Below are 20,501 nucleotides of genomic sequence, written 5' to 3' on the forward strand. Positions count from 1 at the left end.
TTATCATGCCTTGTTAACTATATCCATAAATTCCAGGTTTCACTTTATATAAACTTCTTTTTATGCAAACTATTTCCATACTATATATAGTAACTCTATAAACTTATCTGTCCTTCTAAAACAGTCTCTTATAACACAGACAAAATTACACTAAAAATAAACTCACATGACTTCTTTTTCTCTATAGTGCACTTGTTCACATTTCCTTTACAGATTCCCTGGCTTCTTTTCTGTATCAGGTCGTGGGCTTTCACTTGGAGATTTCATGAACACCGACATTTCATCGACGAATGGCTGGAGCACCCTAGAGCACAATTTCCCGGTGTTTTGAGACTCAGGCGAAGGTCTGATGGTTGAGGCCTCATGCAGGTTGTCCCACTGCATTAGGTCCAGCTCCGCTGCTCCCACGGTAATTAATCAGCTCCTGGGGCTGTCCGTCTCAACATCATCTGAACGGGATGAAAGTCGTGGATCGACGATACTCTCTCCTCTTTTCCTCCTTTTTCTTCTCCTGGTGTTGATCTCGATAATTTTTCTATGATGCCTTATATTCGGTTTTCCGGAACCCTGGACGGAAGTTCGAGACCCCCGAACATTCCCTGTGCAACTTTTTGACCTTCTTAAATGCGGACTTCTAGCTCTCCCTGAAGTACACACTTAATCTTATTAAACGAACACCATAGCCATGTTAGATGTATGTCTCCCCTTTTAACACTGACCTTGAAGGCAGTGTCGGATTGACAGGTTTCTTTTACATTTTATACTAAATACTAACATCAATATATTTCAGACTTCTAAAGGCATTGCCCTTGAACTTCTATTTACACAATTTAGCATGCTAATTCCTCTGGGTTTTAATACATGGGCTTTTAGTATTACTTACATAGAAAATTACAATATATTTCCAATTTCTAAGGCATTGCCCTTGAACTTAACATATTCACACAATTTATCATGCTAATTCCTCTGGGTTTTAATACATGGGCCTTCAGTATTATTTACATGTTTACTTTTGTGAATTTTGGATGTGACCTCTGTAAAAGTCGATGCAATAAAAAATGGAAAAATTTATGTTGCATCGAATTTTACAATACTAGTGTCCTGAAGCATGTCTGGGGAATGATGAGACAATTTTTGCAAAAACAGAATGGATGGGCATCTTAAGTTTGGTGTATCTGCAAAATGATCTAACAGTCTACATCAAATAACGAGTCAGTGAATGCCTGTTTTTAATTTTAAATATACAGAATTTCAAGAAAGTTTGGTGTGGTTGGCTGAGATAGCAGTTAACAGGTTCAAATCCCATCATATGCATGGATATTTGTGAATGTGTAAGTGGGAGATAAATTTCATTATCCAGAGTGAGACCACTACCCTGATTAACTGAGAGAGAGAGAGAGAGAGAGAGAGAGAGAGAGAGAGAGAGAGAGAGAGAGAGAGAATGAACACTCAACTGTTTGCTGATGTTGATAACTGGGGAAGGCAACAGTAAATAAAGGTAATGCAGAGATCCTGCAAGATGATATTAATAGACTGGTGGTCAGGACAAAGGCTACCAATTCAATGTCTCAGAGTGTAAAGTTATGTACTCTGTGATGAAAAACTACAGACTGTAGATAGGACCACACTGAAAGATACTGATGAGGTTGGGGATTCTAGGGGCAATGGAGGATATAAAGTTGACATTCAGAGGACATATCTGCAAATGAGACAAAATATCTCTGAGGATTTCTTGGGTGACCACTTCTAGCAACCTATTCCAGTCATTTACATCTTCTTTATAAGACCTAGATATGACACATTTTGCCTACTGTGCACAGATTTGGGTGGAAAAGATTCAGAGGCAAGTAACAAAAATGGCAAGAGGTTTGTGGGTTACAATGTTTGGCTGATAGGTAGAAATGCAAGCATATAATACTAAAGGAGTTTTATAGAAGAGATGCTAAAGAATTTTCAAAATACATCAATGGATGAGAAAACAAAAGGTCACCTTTGGAAGTTGTGTAAGTAAGTGTTTGTAAATGACTGGAACAGGCTGCTAGAAGTGGCCATGAGTGCTTTGTCAGTGAATGACCTCAAGGAGAGAGAGAGAGAGAGAGAGATGATATTACAGACTGATCCAATGTTGTGATAGTTAATTCTTTGGAGATTTTGATTCATTTAAGTCAGATTAGTTTAGTAAAAAGTCAACATAGCTCAGATGGTATAGACAAAGGAATGCCTGTTTTTAATTTTAAATATACAAACACAGGTCTATCTAACTTCATCAGAAAGACCTGGGTTCAATTCCTGTCCATGAATTGAAGAATTCTTATCTGGTGTCTTTCAACTAAAGGTGAGTTAGCAGATCTCATATGGAGGTGGAGGGTTTTTCACCAGGAAACAAACTGGCCCAGTGAACACACACCATGGATTTACAGCCATGAATGCTTATGACCCAGCCATAGGCCTGATTCATCAGCTATATGCTGGGCCCAAACATGGATAAAATGGGGAGGGAGCAGTTGGGGAAAGCAATGGTGAACTACCCTGTAAAAATCTTCTCACCAGAAACATTTGCCTATAAAGTTATCAAGAGTCCGACAAGACTGAAGGGTTAAATCATCATCAGTTTACTAGTGAATCAGTAATTAGTTTTCCTCTTTGCTTTCTCAAAGAGTAAATGAGCTGGAGAAAACTGATTAACAATTGATATATTTTATGTTATATGTCTTATAAAAAATATCTCACATTTAGAATGATTTATTTAGAATCAAGTACTTCATCATCACACACCCAGTGCACAGTTTCTGTAAATCCATTCCACACCAGTCCTTTATGTCGTCTATCCATTCTCTGCACAGTTTACCTCTTCTGTTTACACCATCCATGATGCCAAACATGAATGTCTTTATCTTCTGGTCCTCACTCATTTTGCAGTTGTGTCTAATTAATTGCAGCTTCCATTGTATAATCTTCTGCATTAGATTATTCTTTGGTTGTATCTTCCAATAGGATTTATTAACCATGTTTCAGATCCAGAGAGTACACTGCTAAGGATGTATATTTCCAGTATTCTTTGTTTGAAGACTGATCACTTTACTTTTCCAGATGTTATCCATGGCCTTTAGATTTGTTCTTTCCTTTGTAATCTGGATCTTTATTTCTTTTCGTTTTTTTTCCTCCCATCAATCAGGTACTTGGGAAATTTTATATTCTCAATAATTGAAACAATGATGTTCAGTCAATTTTCCTACTTTCTCAGCACTTAACTGACACACACATTTTTTTTTTTCTTATTTCTCTTTTCTTAATTTCTGATAATGCAGGTAAAACAGTCAAGGAATAAATTTCCCAAATAACTCATTAATGCAACCTGTGAGGTATTTGCAGCATTTTACTTTCTATTCTGAACTTCACAACTTTGCCCTCCATTTTTGATCATCATCAAAAAATTTAATGATGTTTTTTTTTTTTTGAATTTAATTTATAACCTCCCCATCTAATTTTTATCTGACTGGACTGAATTTAACAGACGAGTGACTTTTTGAAATGTATGAAAGCATTATGCTGATATATTGCCTTTGTCATCAAAGCATCTTTCAGAGGAACAAGGTATGCACATCAAATTCTTATTTACAATTATTAACTGAAGTATCAACGAATGATCAGGTTGATTTAACACATGCTCTGAATCAAAGTACCGTATTTGCCGGAGTATAAGACGCACCCTTTATTTGTACACATTTTTTTAGGAAAAAAACTTTATCACTGAATATTATAATGAATTTACAGTATTTCAAATATAAAGTAATAAGTAGGTCTACTTTCAATAAATACCTAATATCACACGTAGCTTGTATGCAATATTGTAGCAATGCCGACATTTTTCAGCCATAATTTGCCAAGATATTTAGAGAAAATTTAACGGCAGAAATTTATCACCGTTCAAAACAACCGCGACAACAATTGGAAAGTTTAAACGAACAGGAACACAGCTGTGATCGTCGATGACAGCACATGCACATCCACTGAACTCTACGTAATTGTAATGCTCTCACACACCGCAAGGAAGCAAGAAAGAAATCACGTAACTCAGAACAGAGAAAATTTCCAGAAATGATAAGTAATAAAACTAAGTATCGGCGCAGGGCCGTGCCAGCCCGAGGGTGCACTGCACCTGGGAGGCAACATTAATAGAGCAGCATTTTATGGCTAATATCTAATTTGGATTATACAATGCAGTATTAGGAGCGGCCGATAAAAGTTTGCACCTGGACGGCAAATACCCTTGGCATGCCCCTGTATCAGCATATAAGATGTACCCTGTTTTTTAGACTTATTTTCAAAGAAAAAAAGTGCATCTTATACGCTGGAACATGCGGTATGTCATCATTTCATTCAAGTTTCGTTTCCAACATTCAGATTTCCCAATGTCTTTATAAAATGTCATAAACCATTTACAAAAATTAATTTAATTGATTTTATTTTTTATATAACTGTAATAACAATTGCAATATTTTCACACAATCAGTTCTGAATGAATAGATGAAATACTGCCTATTTTGGGTGATGTCATATAATGAGGTATTCTTGAAAGATTATTTCTGATATTGCTAGAAGGTCTTATGCCATTTTATTTTATACAATACTATGTGTGTGTGTGCAAAAGATAAAGTAAATATTTTAAATTGGTTTAAGCACACACCTACTTCAATATATAACATTTTTGTCTAAATGTAAAACCAAATGTACACTAGAAAAATTGCAAAATTGTTACCTGCCACTGATGATCTTATTTTTGCCTTCAAACCTCCTCTGAACACATGCATTCACAACCCATGCTGAATGTTCTTGCAAGACCATTACTCTACTGAAAAAGTAATATACAGAATTTATATTATAATCTAAAATAATAAAATGCACTAATTATAATAGTAATTTCTATCTAGTTATTTTACAGTTTGTTACCCTAAGTTTACCATGTACAAATGAAAGAAGAAAGATGAAACCATGAGGAAATTTAGACACTTATTATTGTTCATGTTGTTTGACACATAGAGACAAATACGTACATCTGGGATGATAATTGACAAAGTTATTTATTGTGCAAATATTTGTCTTAATCATCAAGACATCTTTATAGGTACACAAAAAGGAAAATCACCAACAGACTGAGTAGTATGGTCCTAATTAGCACTCCATATTAGCACAGTGGGGTGAGTTTGAATATCACATAACGTTTCCCAGAAAACCATCACAAAGTTATGCTATGCTGATGTATTCTATTTGGCTAGATGGCAACAGGAACCACTACACCTGAAACTTTTATAATCCATATCAAGAATGAATTACTGTAGCTTTGCAATTGAAAGCAAGATATGTTAAACACAGTAACTTGAATGAAATTAGTACAAAAATTTTGCATCAAAAACAGCAGTACATCATCAGTCTAGAACAAACAAGCAATTCAAACAGACAGAATATAAGGCAAATATAATAAAGTTAATTAATAAAAGCAAGTATCATGTGCTAGAAGGATCACATCAAGTATATTATTATTATTCAGGACCTGTATAGAGTTACAAGGTTCATTGTGAGAAGACCATCTTAGATATCACCTCCAAAACTTTTAGAGGAGAGAGAGGAAGGTAATCACTCTGATTTAAATTAGGCCAGTGTAATAGGGTTTCAGAACTTTCCCTGAAAAAAACATTCATTCTATGAAGAAGGCAAACTTCTCCAAAGATCAAATACAGTATCCTTCCAAAGGATACTGTATTTGGCCTCAATACCAGACTTTTGAGGTTTAAAGTATTCAATATAATAACGATGTCTGCTAATCCTTTTTTCGACAGAACAGCCTGTTTGTCTAAACTACTACAAAGTTTGTCTTTTGTAGTTGATGAAAGATGAGAAAATATGCAGGGTATCAGAACTCTGCATTCTAATGCAGTATCCCTGAGTGCAGGAATCTATTACTGTTGAATGTGATTAGATTTATTATTAAAAGTACAGGTATCCCTCGATTAATGCGGTTAAAAGTACAGGTATCCCTCGATTAATGCGGTTAATTAATCCCAAGATGTTACCGTGTATATCAAAATCACGTTAATCAAATCTAATAATCAAATGGTAAAAATTACAATTTGTCCATGATCGATTACTGTATTAATAATTCATTTTATATGTACTCTTAGGAAAGATAAAAAATGAATGCAAAGTAAATGTTTAATAAATACTTTACCTACATTATTTACTGCAATTTTTTTAATCAAAAGAAGTTACCAAGAGTCGTTTGAACAGTTTTAGTTTTTTTCTTATCGGCATAACTTCTATGATAACAAGCAAAATGACTCTCCAGACCTCGGCAAACAAGCAATAAAACATAAAGAAAAAACATTGCAAATATAATACATGATGGCACAAATTAAGTGGATATTAAATCCAACATTATTTCATAGCCCAATATAAAAACTACAAGTTTCATGCCGAATATATAGAAACTAAAAGTTTTGACGGATGCAAGCGCAAGCAACCTTATGGGCAACTCGTAGTAAAGGTGGAGTAAGCTTCAGATCACTTTCCTTAGTATTTTCCATAATGTAAAGCACATCTCCTAGAGGACATGTATGATAAATATGCCTTTGGCTCTCTATTTCTCAAGGGAGGTCGCGGTATCTGAGAAATACCGCGACCTCCGATGTCAATCTAGAAATTATTGAACAAAGAATCAAAAACAACAGCAACTAAACCATGCTATACTGACATCGGAGGTCACGGTATCTATCAGATACAATTTACTGTCAAATATCACAAACCTTTACATAACATGTGTTAAACCAAACTGACAGCAAAAAACAGTGTGGAATATCACTCATAACATGAATGCACAGCTACTTATAACCTCCAAGTTATTCTCTGGCTAGACGAGCCCAAAGTGTTACCAACAAGTCCAAATCCTGTCTGGTATCTGGTGGCCAGTCAGAGACAGCTTTACTACTGCACCTTCGAATGGAAGAGGTGTTGGATTCCTAGTTAAATAATTACAGTGGATGACTTTCATCAGGCCATGAAGTTATCTACCATCTAGTTTGATACATCACAGCAGTACATTCACAGTTTATTAACATAGATTGTCAAAAAATTAAATATTATATAATTAAATGAAATACATAAAGAAATGCATACCTCTCATTGTGAGCAACACGTTTATCAAAAACCCTGACTGAACCATCTCCACAACCTGCAACAACTAACTCTGGAATATCTGAAGCTGCAGATAGACATGTTACACAGCTATCTGAACCCGTAGGTAGATCCTATAAAATTAAATACCACTTTTTCAAATACGTTCATTCCAGGAATTGTAGATAAATTACTATAATATAATTACAACAGCAATATATTCACATAATGTATATTAAAATGAAACAGAACTATATATACAGTCGGGTCTCTTTTTATGCGGTAGATATGTTCCACAGAAAATTGCATATAAAAAACCACGCAAAAAAGACCTAACTTACGTTGAAAAATTAGTGATATGTTCCATAATTTTCTAAAACCGCATAAAACCAAAGCAATGAATTAAAATAAACCTAAAATTGCATAAAAATGTTTATAAAAATTCAGGAAAATAAAAATGCCTAAGTTTGTTTTAAAGATTTATTCATTTAATTTTATTGAAAAGTAATAATTTCCTTTACAGTTTTTCGTCAGAATTATTGTCACTATTAGACAATAATTGGCAATGCTTGCGAACTGGTGCGAAATCACTTTCATCACTAGAAGAGATAGTCAGAGCATCAGATCTGTATGGTAAAGGCAATGGTTCTTCACAAACAGAACCCTCATTCTGTGCTGATTTTTTTTTATTCCGACAATGTAATCAGTGATTAAACTTTGTGCGATGATGATTTTATTAATTTTTTATACAGCTCGCGATATCCAGACATATAGTTCTTCAGCTCACATTGGAATAAAGGCTCGTTCAGAATTTGTGTCATTAACAAGAAAATGATTTTCCAATTTATTGCAAGTTCCAGACCTTCTAGAATTGCATTTGCAGTGAGGGAAACAGGTTTTTCTTCCGTTTCACTATCGTTTTCTCAATCTTTGATATCTAAAGTTAATCGATATCCAATAATATCGTCGTCACTTAAGGCATTATCCACAAGCAAACATTACTCTAACTTTGCTTGCTTTAAACCCACCTGCTTTTTTCTCAAACTTTGCGATGTAAGTTCGACTAGGCATTTTCTTCCAAATCCTGTTTCATCAGCGTTAAACACTTGATTGGGACAATATCCACCATCTTCGATAATTTTGGCTCACTTATCTTGAAAATTTTTGGCTGCTTCTTCATCTGCTACTGCAACCTCGCCTGTAATCTTCACGTTATGAAGCACATTCCTTTTTTAAAAACCCAGTTAGCCACCCTTCGCTAACCGAAAATTCTGTATCAGCCTGGTAATCAGAAGCAGATGACTCCAATTGTTTCATCTGTTCATAAAACCGAAAAGCTTTTTGTTTAATCAAATAACTACTTATAGGAATTCTGCTGAGTTAATTCTTCGATTCGAATTGCTGACGCTCGTTCTGTTTTTTCTAATAAAGCATCTTTTTTTGAGTACGATGATAATTTGGCACTTAGTTTTGCACCAGAAATGACATTTTCGTATTGAGACTTCATTCTTTTTAATTGCTCTTATATTTTGCTAAGCGATCTAAAAGTGCAATTTTCATTTCCAAAGAAATTGCTTTTCTTTGGTGCTTTCTTTTCTCCATTGGGCCAAATTAAATCTTTAAAATAAAAACTAGCAAAATTTAGACTTACGATAATGAAAAGACAAACACTTACTCACATGCAAAATTAAACTTCACGGACTGCTTATCCATTTCTCGTGTTATGCCAGAATGTGCTGCAACATGCTGTTCATTATGTACGACAATACATAAGTTTTGAAGTTATGTAGTGCATAACTTCAAAACCACACATAAAAAAGAGACCTGAGTGTATATATATATCTTTGAAGTGGATTAAATGAGAAAAAAATAGAAACACTAAATGTTTCTATTTTTAGTGCACTACTAGTTTCGTCTTCTTAGAATTCATTGCATGAAAAAAAAAAAAAATTGTAATAGAAAAGCTATAAACTAAATTGTCAACGTATGAGGGTGGTCTGAAAAGTTCTAGGCCTTGACCGTGCCAATAGTGTTGCCATCAATACTATTGATGGCAACACTATTGGCACGATTTTTTTTTTTCTGAGTTGGTACATCTCATATGCATCCATGTAAAATTGCAAGTCATTCTATCAAGTAGTTTGATAGAATGACTTGCAATTATACAGCTGTTTTATACAGCTGTATAATTGTTTTATACAGCTGTCTGAAGCAAAAGTGTTGTCTGTATCCCTTGAAATGGATAAAATTGAGTATCGTGCGGTTATAAAATTCTTTGTAAAAGAAAGTTTAATGGCAAAAGAAATTCATTCAAATTTCATAAAAATTTATGGACACTCTTCTCCTTCATTTTCGACAATTAAGAAATGGGCTGCTGAGTTTAAACATGGCCATACCAGCGTTGAAGATGATCCCATGAAGGGTGTCCAAAAAGTGTAACAACACCAGAAATCATGGATCAAGTGCATGATGTGGTATTGGATGACCGGCAAGTCAAAGTGCATGAAATTGCTGAGACTATAGGCATTTCAAAAGAACATGTAGGATATATTTTGCATGAAGAATTGCAAATGAAAAAGCTTTGCACAAGATGGGTGCCACGCCGGCTCACAGCATATCAAAAATGCACTCGTATGAAAATCTCCGAACAGTGTTTGGAGTGTTTTAAAAGGAATAAAACTGATTTTGTGTGTCGATTTATTACTATGGATGAGACTTGGATTCACCGTTACACACCAGAATCCAAACAGCAGTCAAAACAGTGGACAGAAGCCAGTTGTTCAGCACCAAGGAAGACAAAGTTGGTTCCATCAGCAGGAAAGGTCATGGCATCGGTGTTTTGGGATGCTAAAAGCATTTTGTTTATTAATTATCTTGAAAAGGGTAAAACAATAACCAGGAAATATTATTCCAATCTTTTAACCAGAGTAAATGAAGATTCATGAGAAAAGACCCAGTTTGCAGAAGGAAAAAAAATCATCTTTCATTGGGACAATTAAGGGATCTGCACTATGAATTGTTGGAACATCCACCCTATTCCCCAGATTTGGCTCCCTCTGACTTCTATCTCTTCCCAAAACTAAAACTCTTCCTCACTGTTCAGCATTTTTCCTCGAATCAAGAGGTAATTGCAGCTGTAGAGAAGTATTTTGCAGATCTTACTGAGAACCACTACAGGGATGGGATAATGACACTGGAACATCACTGGAATAAATGTATGAGTCTAAAGGGAGATTATGTTGAAAAATAAAAATAATTTTGAATTTACAAATCCGTTTTATCATTGTTAGGCCGAGAACTTTTCAGACCACCTTCGGATTACTGACATTTCAAAGCATTCCAGATACCACTTGGACCAAAGATGTAATAGACAGGATGATCTGCTTAGATTCCACATTCTTCTCTCAAGTTCATCTTTAATGAGTCTTTAATCTACTTCAAATATGTGCCTCAGGCAAGTAAATCAGTTATATCATATACATCCCCTACCCATTCCCCCAAGAATGTCATGTTTTCACATTTCTTCAATTGAGTTATCTGTCAGTCTGGGAAGTAATCCATAAACCGCTTATTCTTAAAAATGGGGAGCACATACATCATATCCCTTCCTAATTTTTACCTCTTGCTATTGAAATAGCATGCATAATTAATGATTAATAGGAATTCCACACTTCAACTCAATGCAGACAGGATTTAACAAGAGGATTATCTTTGTGATAATCTTTATTAAATAAAACTCAATAACTTATACAGTAGTTGAAGTAGCAGTTTTTTCCCCCTCTCAACTAGAATTAAAGCCATTCATTCAGTGGCTCCAATCTGATGTCATTGAACCTTTTAATTTTGCTATCCATACTGGCTTCTTCACTTGGAAGAACACCATGTATAAACAAGCCATGGGCTCTCCCACTCTAGCGAATTTCTATTTTTCATGAAACATTTTGAAACATATGCCTTAGATATTGCCATTCTCAAACCTTATATGGAAGTTTTTTCACTTGACTGTGCAACCAATTACATATTTGGTTTAATCCTTTATCCAAGTGTAAGCAAACAAAGTATGCACCTGAAATATTTTCAGGAACTGGAGCAACTCGTGGTAAAGGTGGTATAAGTTCTAATCACTTGCCTTAATATTCCATAATGCAATGCACATATCCTTATGGGTATGTATAATGCTATGCATTATGGAAAGGATCACTACCCAGACCGGTTTCGACCTTTATTGAGGTCTCATCAGTGGGAGCTAGACCCAGAGGTGGTGATACTAAGGTGGAAGTAATGAAAAGTCATATCACCATATACCAGTTGATAAAAGGTATCAACACCTTATTATTAAAATTATTATTATTAAAATTCAAAGCATTTTAATAATAAGGTGTTGACACCTTTTGCCAACTGGTATATGGTGACATGACACTTTTACATCACTTCCACCTTAGTATCACCACCTCCAGGTCTGGCTCCCACTGACAAGACCTTAAGAAAGGTCGAAACTGGTCTGGATAGTGATCCATTCCATAATGCATAGCATTATATATACCCATAAGGATATGTGCTTTGCATTATGGGATACTAAGGCAAGTGATCAGAACTTATACCACCTTTACCACGAGTTGCCCCAGTCCTGAAAATATTTCAGGTACAAACTTTGTTTGCTTACACTTGGATAAAGGATTAAACCAAATATGTAACTGGTGATAACCTTATATCTAGATAAGATATACTGTCATGTTCTCTATTTGACCTCATGACTCAGGCACATTAAACTCCCTCCTCCTCCACCTCAACAGCCCTGGCCAAGCCATCCAGGACCACCCATTTTGCTGAGGCAGAGGCCAAGCCAAAGTAGTACAAGATCACCAGAATCCCCCCCCCCCCACACACACACCTCTGGATGACCACAGGTCACATTACATGGCAAGGTATTGGATCCCAGCTGGTGGTCTGGGAGACAATAGTATAAAGGACTTGGGAGAAGTAGAGTGCAGAATACAGTCAGGAAAAAAAATATAAGAAGAAGAAAAATAAGAAAGTCCCTGCCACTAAGGATACAAGCTCCATGAGGAAAAATGAGAAAAGGAATAGAGTATGCCATCATCAGCCAAACTATGAGATTTGTAGTCAGTGAAAGAAAGTCATTAATATGTAGGAGAAAGAATGTTGATAAAAGCTTCTAGTCCTGGGATATCCCAGCAATGAGCGAGTGAGAAAGGCACAATTTTAAAAACAAATAATCTTGATGGATACATTATAAATATCAAACAAAGATACGAATGATAAACTCAAATTTCAAAATCATTTGAAAAAATTTCTAATAAATAATTTACTTTTGTAACAGAAACATGAAAGCATGTAATTAAGTATCATAAGAAAATAATCAATGCGATGTTTACCTTTAATATGGCAAGAATGTGCCCACCCACACACAATCTTCTTCTTAACAATTGGTTCATAACATGAAAGCATGTGAGATAAGATTTCAAAATTCCATCAACTGTTCTACAGACCAAAAACGATGTTTTTAAGCCACTTCAGACTGCTTACAAAAACGAAATGGTGATGTCTCAACAATGAATGACTGTGCTAGACTTTCAAAAACAGCCATGCCACAGGGAAATTTCAACCCACAGCACGTTGGCTGAGTACAGAGATGCTATCCACTTGACCAATCAGACCTATTCCAGTGCTATTTTATTAACAACCATGCAAATTTAATTGAGCCATAAAACCTGGTAATTACACTACAACTGCTTTGTCTAACAAAGCAAAATATGCTTCGCTAGATATAACATTTCAAACACATTCAAATGTCTGTGTCAACCCCCTGTGCTGAGAGAGATCAGATGTTTCACAAATTATCACACTACATGTTCCTATAGGTCTCTATAGCTCAGTTCAGTTTTGGCAAAGCCTTTGGATGGAAAGATCCAGGTTTGAATTCTGTCTAAGTTTCAAAGAACCTTCATCAGGACTGTTCAATTGAAAGTGAATGAGCTAGTCTCAGATGAAGATGGCAGGGTTCTTCCTCCCAGGAACTCAGGTTTTACATCCTGCAATCAGGCAAACTGGCCAGGAGAACTTCATAATAATGCTTTATAGTACAAGCAACACCAAGAGAGGAAAAATACATTTATTAAACTCACTAATATTTTGCCAGTATCCAGCATCATCATCACGAACCACGGGCTCACTGCCTGTTGGTGTCCGATGCCTCTTTGACCAGTGCACAGTGTTGCAGTTTGTATAAACCCATTCCACATTAGTCCTTTATGTCATCTATCTATTCTCTGTATGGTCTACCTCTTCTGTTTGTACCATCCATAATACCAAACATGAATGTCTTTATCTTCCGGTCCTCACTCATTATGCAGATGTGTCCAAATAATTGCAGCTTCCATTGTATAATCTTCTATATTAGATTCTCCTATTCTTAGATTCTTCCTGTAACAAGTTCTTTCAAATATCAAATTTCTTTTTCTTGATTCCTTATTTATTACCCATGTTTCAGATCATACAGTACACTGCTAAAAGATGCATGTTTCCAGTATACTTTTAATTTTGTTTGCAGGCTGATCAATTTACTTTATCCATGGCCTTCAGATTTGTTCTTCCCTTTGCAATCCTCATCTTTATTTCTTTTTTACAGTCCAAATCATATGTCATTTTACTTCCCAAATATGTGAATTGTTGTACATTTTCTATATCAATTCCATCCTTGTATCTTTTGTTTCATGTTCTTCTCACCAAATATCAGTCTTTGTTTTTTCCAAGTTCATAACAAGCCCAAATTTTCCAGTTTTCCCCATTTAACAGTTTTAATGTTTTTTTTGTAGTTCGATTTCGTCTTCTTCAATAATAACAATGTCATCTGCAAATTTCAGATTGTTAATTCTCATTCCATGTACTGATATTTCTTTTGCATCTTCCTTCATTTTATCCATTGCTCTTTCTAAATGTGCGATGAAAATGCTTGGTGATATCCCCCCCCCCCCCCCCAATCAAGTACTTCTGCTTGTTCTCAAAACAATTTCCCAAAATCATCACCTATTCTGACTGCTGCAACTGACTGTTATAAACATCTTTTAATATAACTATTTGTTTTCTATCAATTTCATAGGATTCTAGCACTGCTAATGTCACTTTCTGGTCAATACTGTCAAATGCCTTGTGAAAATCAACAAAGAATGTATATATTTTGTTTTTTCTCCTAGGTTTCTCTGATATTAACTGCATTGTCAAAGCAATTGTTCTATAATTTTTACATTCTAACTTATTTCCTTTCTTATATAATGTCACTAATATCGATTTCACTCATTCCTCTAGCATTTTCCCTTCCTTCCATACCAAATTACATAGATGGTGCATTTCTATAACCATACTTTTACCACCATGTTTAATCATTTCTCCAGTGATGTTATTATTGCCAGGACTCTTGTTGTGTTTTAGCTGTCCTATTGCTTTTTCTACCTCTCCTCTTAAAATCCATGTCATACTCATTACCTGGTAGTGATATCTGCTTCAATTCTTCAATCAGTTTTCCAACTCTAGTTTTTCTTCATATAACTCACTACAGTATCTTGTCCACCGCTGTACAATTTTATCTTTATTCATCAATACTTTGTCTTTTTCATCTTTAATTGCGATCTGTTTTGGTTGCCACCATTAAAGGTTCTAATGATTTTGTACACCTCTCTAGTTTTATGCTCTCCACAGCGCTGTTCTATATTATTGCAATGGGTTTCTAACCATTTCATCTTATCCATTCTGACTGCTTTTTTCACCTCATTACACTTTCTTCTATATTGCTCCTCTATTTGTTCTGATGTATCCTTTCTTATCTTCAACATTCTCTTCTCCTGTACTAACTTCAGTGTTTCTTGTCTAATCCATTTCTTGATCTTCTCTTCTTCTGGTACTGTTTTTTCAACTGAGTCTTCTATCACGTTCGTTACTCCTTTCACTCTCAGATTCAAATTTTTTTCTTTGCCCACACTTTCAAGTTTCTCTTCTAATACTGTTCTGTACCTTCTTCCTATTTCTGCTCCGCTTATTCTTGCTGTATCTCTTCGTTTCTAATGATGGAGTTTATATTTTCTTTTTAATTTCAACTTGATGCTTGCAATCACTAAACTATGATCTGAATCCATATCCGCTACTTGAAAAGTTCAACACTGCTGTACTGATGTTATCCATTTTCTTTTAATCGTAATCATATCAGTTGTATTCTAGGTTTTCCCATTATTTGATTGCCACATCCATTTTCTACACTCTTTTTGCTGGACTCTTGCGTTACAGATCATCATCTTGTGGTCCACAGCAAATTCTAACATTTTTCCACCTCGTTCATTTCTTTCTCCAAAACTATATTTTCCCATGACACTTTACCAACCATCATTATCTATTCTGACTTGGACATTCCAATCTCCTTCAATAATTAGAAGATCTTGCTTTGGTATTGTTTCTATTATTTCTGTCAGATCTTTGTAAAATAAGTCAATATCCCCAATCTGTGCTGCCAGATGTGGGTGCATATATCTGAACTATTGATATATTAAATGGTATCAATTATATTAAATTGATATACCCAGCATCAACAGAGCACAATTATAACTGTGACCACCACACAGAACTAAATATTTGTGAGAAACAATTTAAATTGTAACCGACAACTAATGTCCTTACATAGAGCACTCTATGGGTCAGATAACCATGAAGTTAATTTATAGAAGTCAGGATACAGGTCTTAAAATGATAGCCTCCCAGATCTTTGGTAAATTAATGCAATCATACTTGTCAAGGTTGGGAGAGTGCTTCACAGTTGATACTAAAAATAGTCTCTCAGACCTATAACAACTTCTCTGTCATATAGATGTTTCCTCCATATGATCCTATGTGAAAGAGTAGCCAGAGCATGGTCTGCTAATCCTGACTTGCCATGCCGATGACAGAAGATGTAATTTTTGCATTCTTTAAGGTGGATGTTAACTGATCTACTAGTCTGTCCAAAGTAGGCTAAACTGCAGGCACATGGAACATTATACACTGGGATGTTGAAGAGGATGCAGCTGGACTTTAGGAGAAATTATGAAGGTAGCTAGCCGAATGAAAGTGGATTGGAGATCATATTCACAGTGAACTTGGGCTATTTTTTCGGTGTAGGAGGGATGGGGTAGATGCAATATGTTGTGTTACACACATAAATATAGGTTTATGCAAAATAGTAACCATTTTATCATAAAATTATAGAAAGAAAAGAGCCAATATGGGTATGTTGTATGCCTTAAAAGTCTCTAATGTAAGTACCATGGATTATTATTATCACTGCATGTTCCTATAAATATGTAGGCTAATTCTCACCAGAATTTTTATTTCCTTCTCTAAATCCCAGATTCTGATTATCCGAACATCTCCAGATGCCAGTAACTGAGAATTTCCTTGTTCCCAGTGCAGAACAAGACCAGAACCTAATTAAATAGAATTAAATTATTCATGATGATAATGTACTGAAAAGTTTAGTGTTGCTTTTATTGAGTTAGCTTCTTTTATTTTCACACAGAATAAAACATGTTTATTATAAGAATAAGGAAAACAATAAAAATATTTGTGTGAGAGGATGGAGCTGAGAGTGCATCTGTGGAACAAAAATGTTGTCCTTATGTTGTACGGGATTAAATTCTTCTTGCCACTGCTGGAAACGCATTTAGATGAAGTTTTCATTACTGATAAAAATTAGCACATTGCATGTTATTCTAACTGTGCTAAAACTATTAATCATATCTTTTAAATTAAAGAAGGAAAGCATAGCAGATCAATGTCCAGCAAGTATGAAAGGCAGTGCATTAGTGAGAAATTGCTTTGCCATAGATGTGCAGCACAAGTTAAGATGACTGTATGAAAGTGTGGCAGTGAAATTCCCAATTAGAGGATATGAATTCTTCTGCCAAATTCAGCATATCATATTGATGATAGCCTTTTTTTGATTTTTATAACTAAATTACACACTTTGGCAAAATGATTATTTCTTTCAGCTGACATCCAGATGCACTTTCATTTTTAAAATAGCAAAATTGCTGGAAATGCCAGCATGATAAGTCATCATGAGTGCAAGCTATTTATGGTAATTTGTATTTATTATAGGTTTGTATTGAAAACTTTGTATTGTGGTCTCAAGACAAACATCTCAGTGCACTCTACATTGGAGTGGAGTACCACTGAGGCAGGTGGAGAAGTTTAAATACCTTGGGTCAATATTCATGAGTGATGGAAAGTGGGACATAGAGCTAGATACTCAAACTGGTTCACCAAACACAATATTGCGGGAGCTTGGCCGTTCGGTAGTATTGAAGCGGGAGTTAAGTCAGAAGGCAAAAGCTGGCTGTCTTCAATACAGTCTATGTCCCTATCCTCACCTATGGGTAATGAGAATCATGAGAGTTGGGTAATGACTGAAAGAATGCGGACACGAATCCAAGCAGCTGAAAAGATTCCTTCGAGGGGTTGCTGGGATGACAAGACTCGACAGTCAGAAGCTGTGCAATTCGGGAAAATCTCAATACTCAACCACTGCTTCTCCATGTTGAGAGATCACAGTTATGTTGGCGTGGGCACCTGGTCAGAATGCCACAAGAGAGGTTCCCTCAGCAAGCCCTCTTTGCCAAGCTACAAGGTGGGAGGCCACGTGGAAGGCCAAGGACTCACTAGATAGATTATATCCAAAACCTTGGATGGACACATTTAGCGACAGAGGATCATGACCATTGGAAGCTCCTCTTGCAGCTGCTGCCCCCACAACCCAATTAGGAAAGGTGGGCCTTGAAGATGTGTGTATGTATGTATTGAAAACTTAATAAAAACATTGTTTCTTAATTCTTAACATTATGACGAATGACTTAAGCAGTACAATGCGATGTAATCTAAGTTACACAAGTAACACACTGTCCAGATATGTCAATGTATATAACTGTACCAGTGGGCAGTGTAGTTTACTTGAATAATGTCAGTTTTGATATTACTTTGATCCAATCTGTCTCTCTCACTTATATAGTCATACGAATAATTATGCACTGACTGAGAGTTCACTTACAAAAAATATACTTCTCTGACCCTTCAAGTTCCTTAGTACTGAACAAGAGTTTTTGCTCTCTTAAGGTTTCTGCCTGGTCTCTGAGGAGAACCAGCCAGTTCAAAACAGCTGTAAGGCCACAGGCCAATGAAACCTTATCAAAATGGACCAATAAAAGGCAAATATATGAACGCTTGGGCAAGTGCTCATGTCTTCTATATGTTCTGTGCTAGGGCAACTCGTGAATGCCATCAAGTGTATTCCCATAAACTCTCTGGTCGAACATTTTTAAAGAAACTTAAACTAAAATTTAAAAAAAATTGTTTCTACATTTGGCTTTGAAATAATGGTGGATTTAATATCCACTTGATTTACATAATAATACAGGACAATATTTTTCAAGGCAGCTTGCATTATTGTTGGTCTAACACTGATCTGGCCAAAGATAGAGGAATTCTGTCTTATACATGAAGTCACTTCCAGAAGATATAATGGAAATGCCAACACATTGATCCAAACCACTACAAACTTAACTTCACTATAGTAAGTGGCCTCAGCTAGGAAAGAGAACATATATTAAAGAGAAGAAGGGCACTGAAAGTGATGAATATCATATATACATTGATGGGGTAAAAACAGAAGGAAACATCAGTTATTCCTTCAGAGTATAATTACAGACAATCTATTATACATGAATGCTGTTTTAGACTGCATTCCCTCTGTTGAAACAACAAGCACAGATCAACTTGCCATGGTATAATTGGCTCATATACTGTATCTCTGGAAATCGAGAATAATCACCTAGTGTTAATAGAGCAGACATGAAATCTGCTAAGGAATCTCACTCTAGAAGGATGGGAAATTAAGTTCTGCTAGGTGCATACTGGAGAAACAGGAAACAAGAGAGAGAATCAGCTGGCTAAAGAAGCAGCTATAAATGAATGGTTAGAAATAAGTTACCAAAAGCACCCTTTTTGGGTACTTTTCGTAACTTATTTCTAATATAAACTTGTGGGGGGAAAATCAAAACCATCTAAAAATGAATCAACAACAAAAGATTTCATGCCAAGTATCAGAAACAGTTTCTGGCTGAAAATAAATACCATCTCTCCAGATTTAACCATGCTACTAATGGGACATGGAAAGTTATGACATTATCTAAACAGATTCCATATTCTGGAATCACTTTGCATTTGCTGTTCATGCCTTCAACAGAATGTGAATCACTTACTCTATGATTGTCAGCTACTGGACTCTATCAAGATGCCCCTAATAGTACACAGCATCACTTCAGGAGATGAGTGGCCAGTGTTAAAACAGATTTATCCAAAAGTATTACTCAAAATTATTTAAATTTTCCGATAGGATCAACTTCCAATCCTTGTAATGCAATATAAACTACTCATAATGTTTGGATTATTATTATTATTATTCATGACACCTGCAAGGAGTCTGAAGACTCATCGTGGGAGGACACCTACCGTACACTCTCCATCTCCACTACTACACAGAACCTCTACTACCAATCACCTACATCAACTCCATCTACTGCCCACAACCATCACCACCACAGCTGGTATTTTTTGTCTGTAAATTGTGTGTGTTCTGAAGGATTGATTTGTCTGTATGCGGGATGAAAAACCTGAGTTTCCGGGAGAAAAAACCTTGCTACCTCCGTATGAGATCGACTAACTCGCCTTCAATTGAAAAAGTCCATATAAAGATTCCTCCCATCATGACGAGAATTGAACTTAGGCCTTTTCTAATCAAAGGGCGCAACGTACTGTCGTTCTTCCAATTGTGCTATGGAGGTGCTTTATGTAGTGTGAAATATGTAAATACAAAAATATAAATGTAAATATGAATATTAATACAAAAATATAAATATTAATCAGTTATTTAGATGCTACATGATTAAACAAAGATATATGAAGGAATTATCTTAGGGCCCTGGCCCCTGCACCATATGTTCAATGATAAATTAAATATGTAAGTTTGTGGATGTAAACCAGAATGTTGCTGGGTGCTTTTGACTCTGCAAATTCTCAAGTTAGACCTGGCTTATTTAAGGGTCAGGCAGATATTTCATAACAGAATACCAAAAATTCTGCTAAGAAGTCCTATTGATAGCTGTCTGCCCATCATTTCTTGGCAAAGATTTCACATATATTTTTCATTGAACATTTAAATTCATATTTTAATACAGCGTAATGTTGTCTCGCATCTCGATGAAATGATGACTTTTGTTCAAGTTTGTTACCATGCCAGA

General features: G+C 35.5%; 1 protein-coding gene across 2 annotated transcripts in view; it reads right to left on the reverse strand.

Moving 5' to 3' along the window:
* raptor (regulatory associated protein of MTOR complex 1) overlaps window positions 1–20,501 on the reverse strand; it is a 512,095-nt gene that overhangs the window by 22,726 nt on the left and 468,868 nt on the right. For both annotated transcript variants that reach the window (XM_090406523.1, XM_090406522.1), the window contains exons 26-28: window positions 16,528–16,634; window positions 7,171–7,301; window positions 4,760–4,852 (exon numbers count right to left, since the gene is read on the reverse strand). In XM_090406523.1, the coding sequence (XP_090262649.1) occupies window positions 4,760–4,852; window positions 7,171–7,301; window positions 16,528–16,634 (331 nt within the window). The remainder of the gene's footprint in view (window positions 1–4,759; window positions 4,853–7,170; window positions 7,302–16,527; window positions 16,635–20,501) is intronic.

Source organism: Typopeltis vanoorti, chromosome 16 (genome assembly GCF_054136105.1).
Source record: "Typopeltis vanoorti isolate ZY-2024b chromosome 16, IOZ_Tvanoo_1.0, whole genome shotgun sequence".
In the NCBI taxonomy this organism is placed as follows: domain Eukaryota; kingdom Metazoa; phylum Arthropoda; class Arachnida; order Uropygi; family Thelyphonidae; genus Typopeltis; species Typopeltis vanoorti.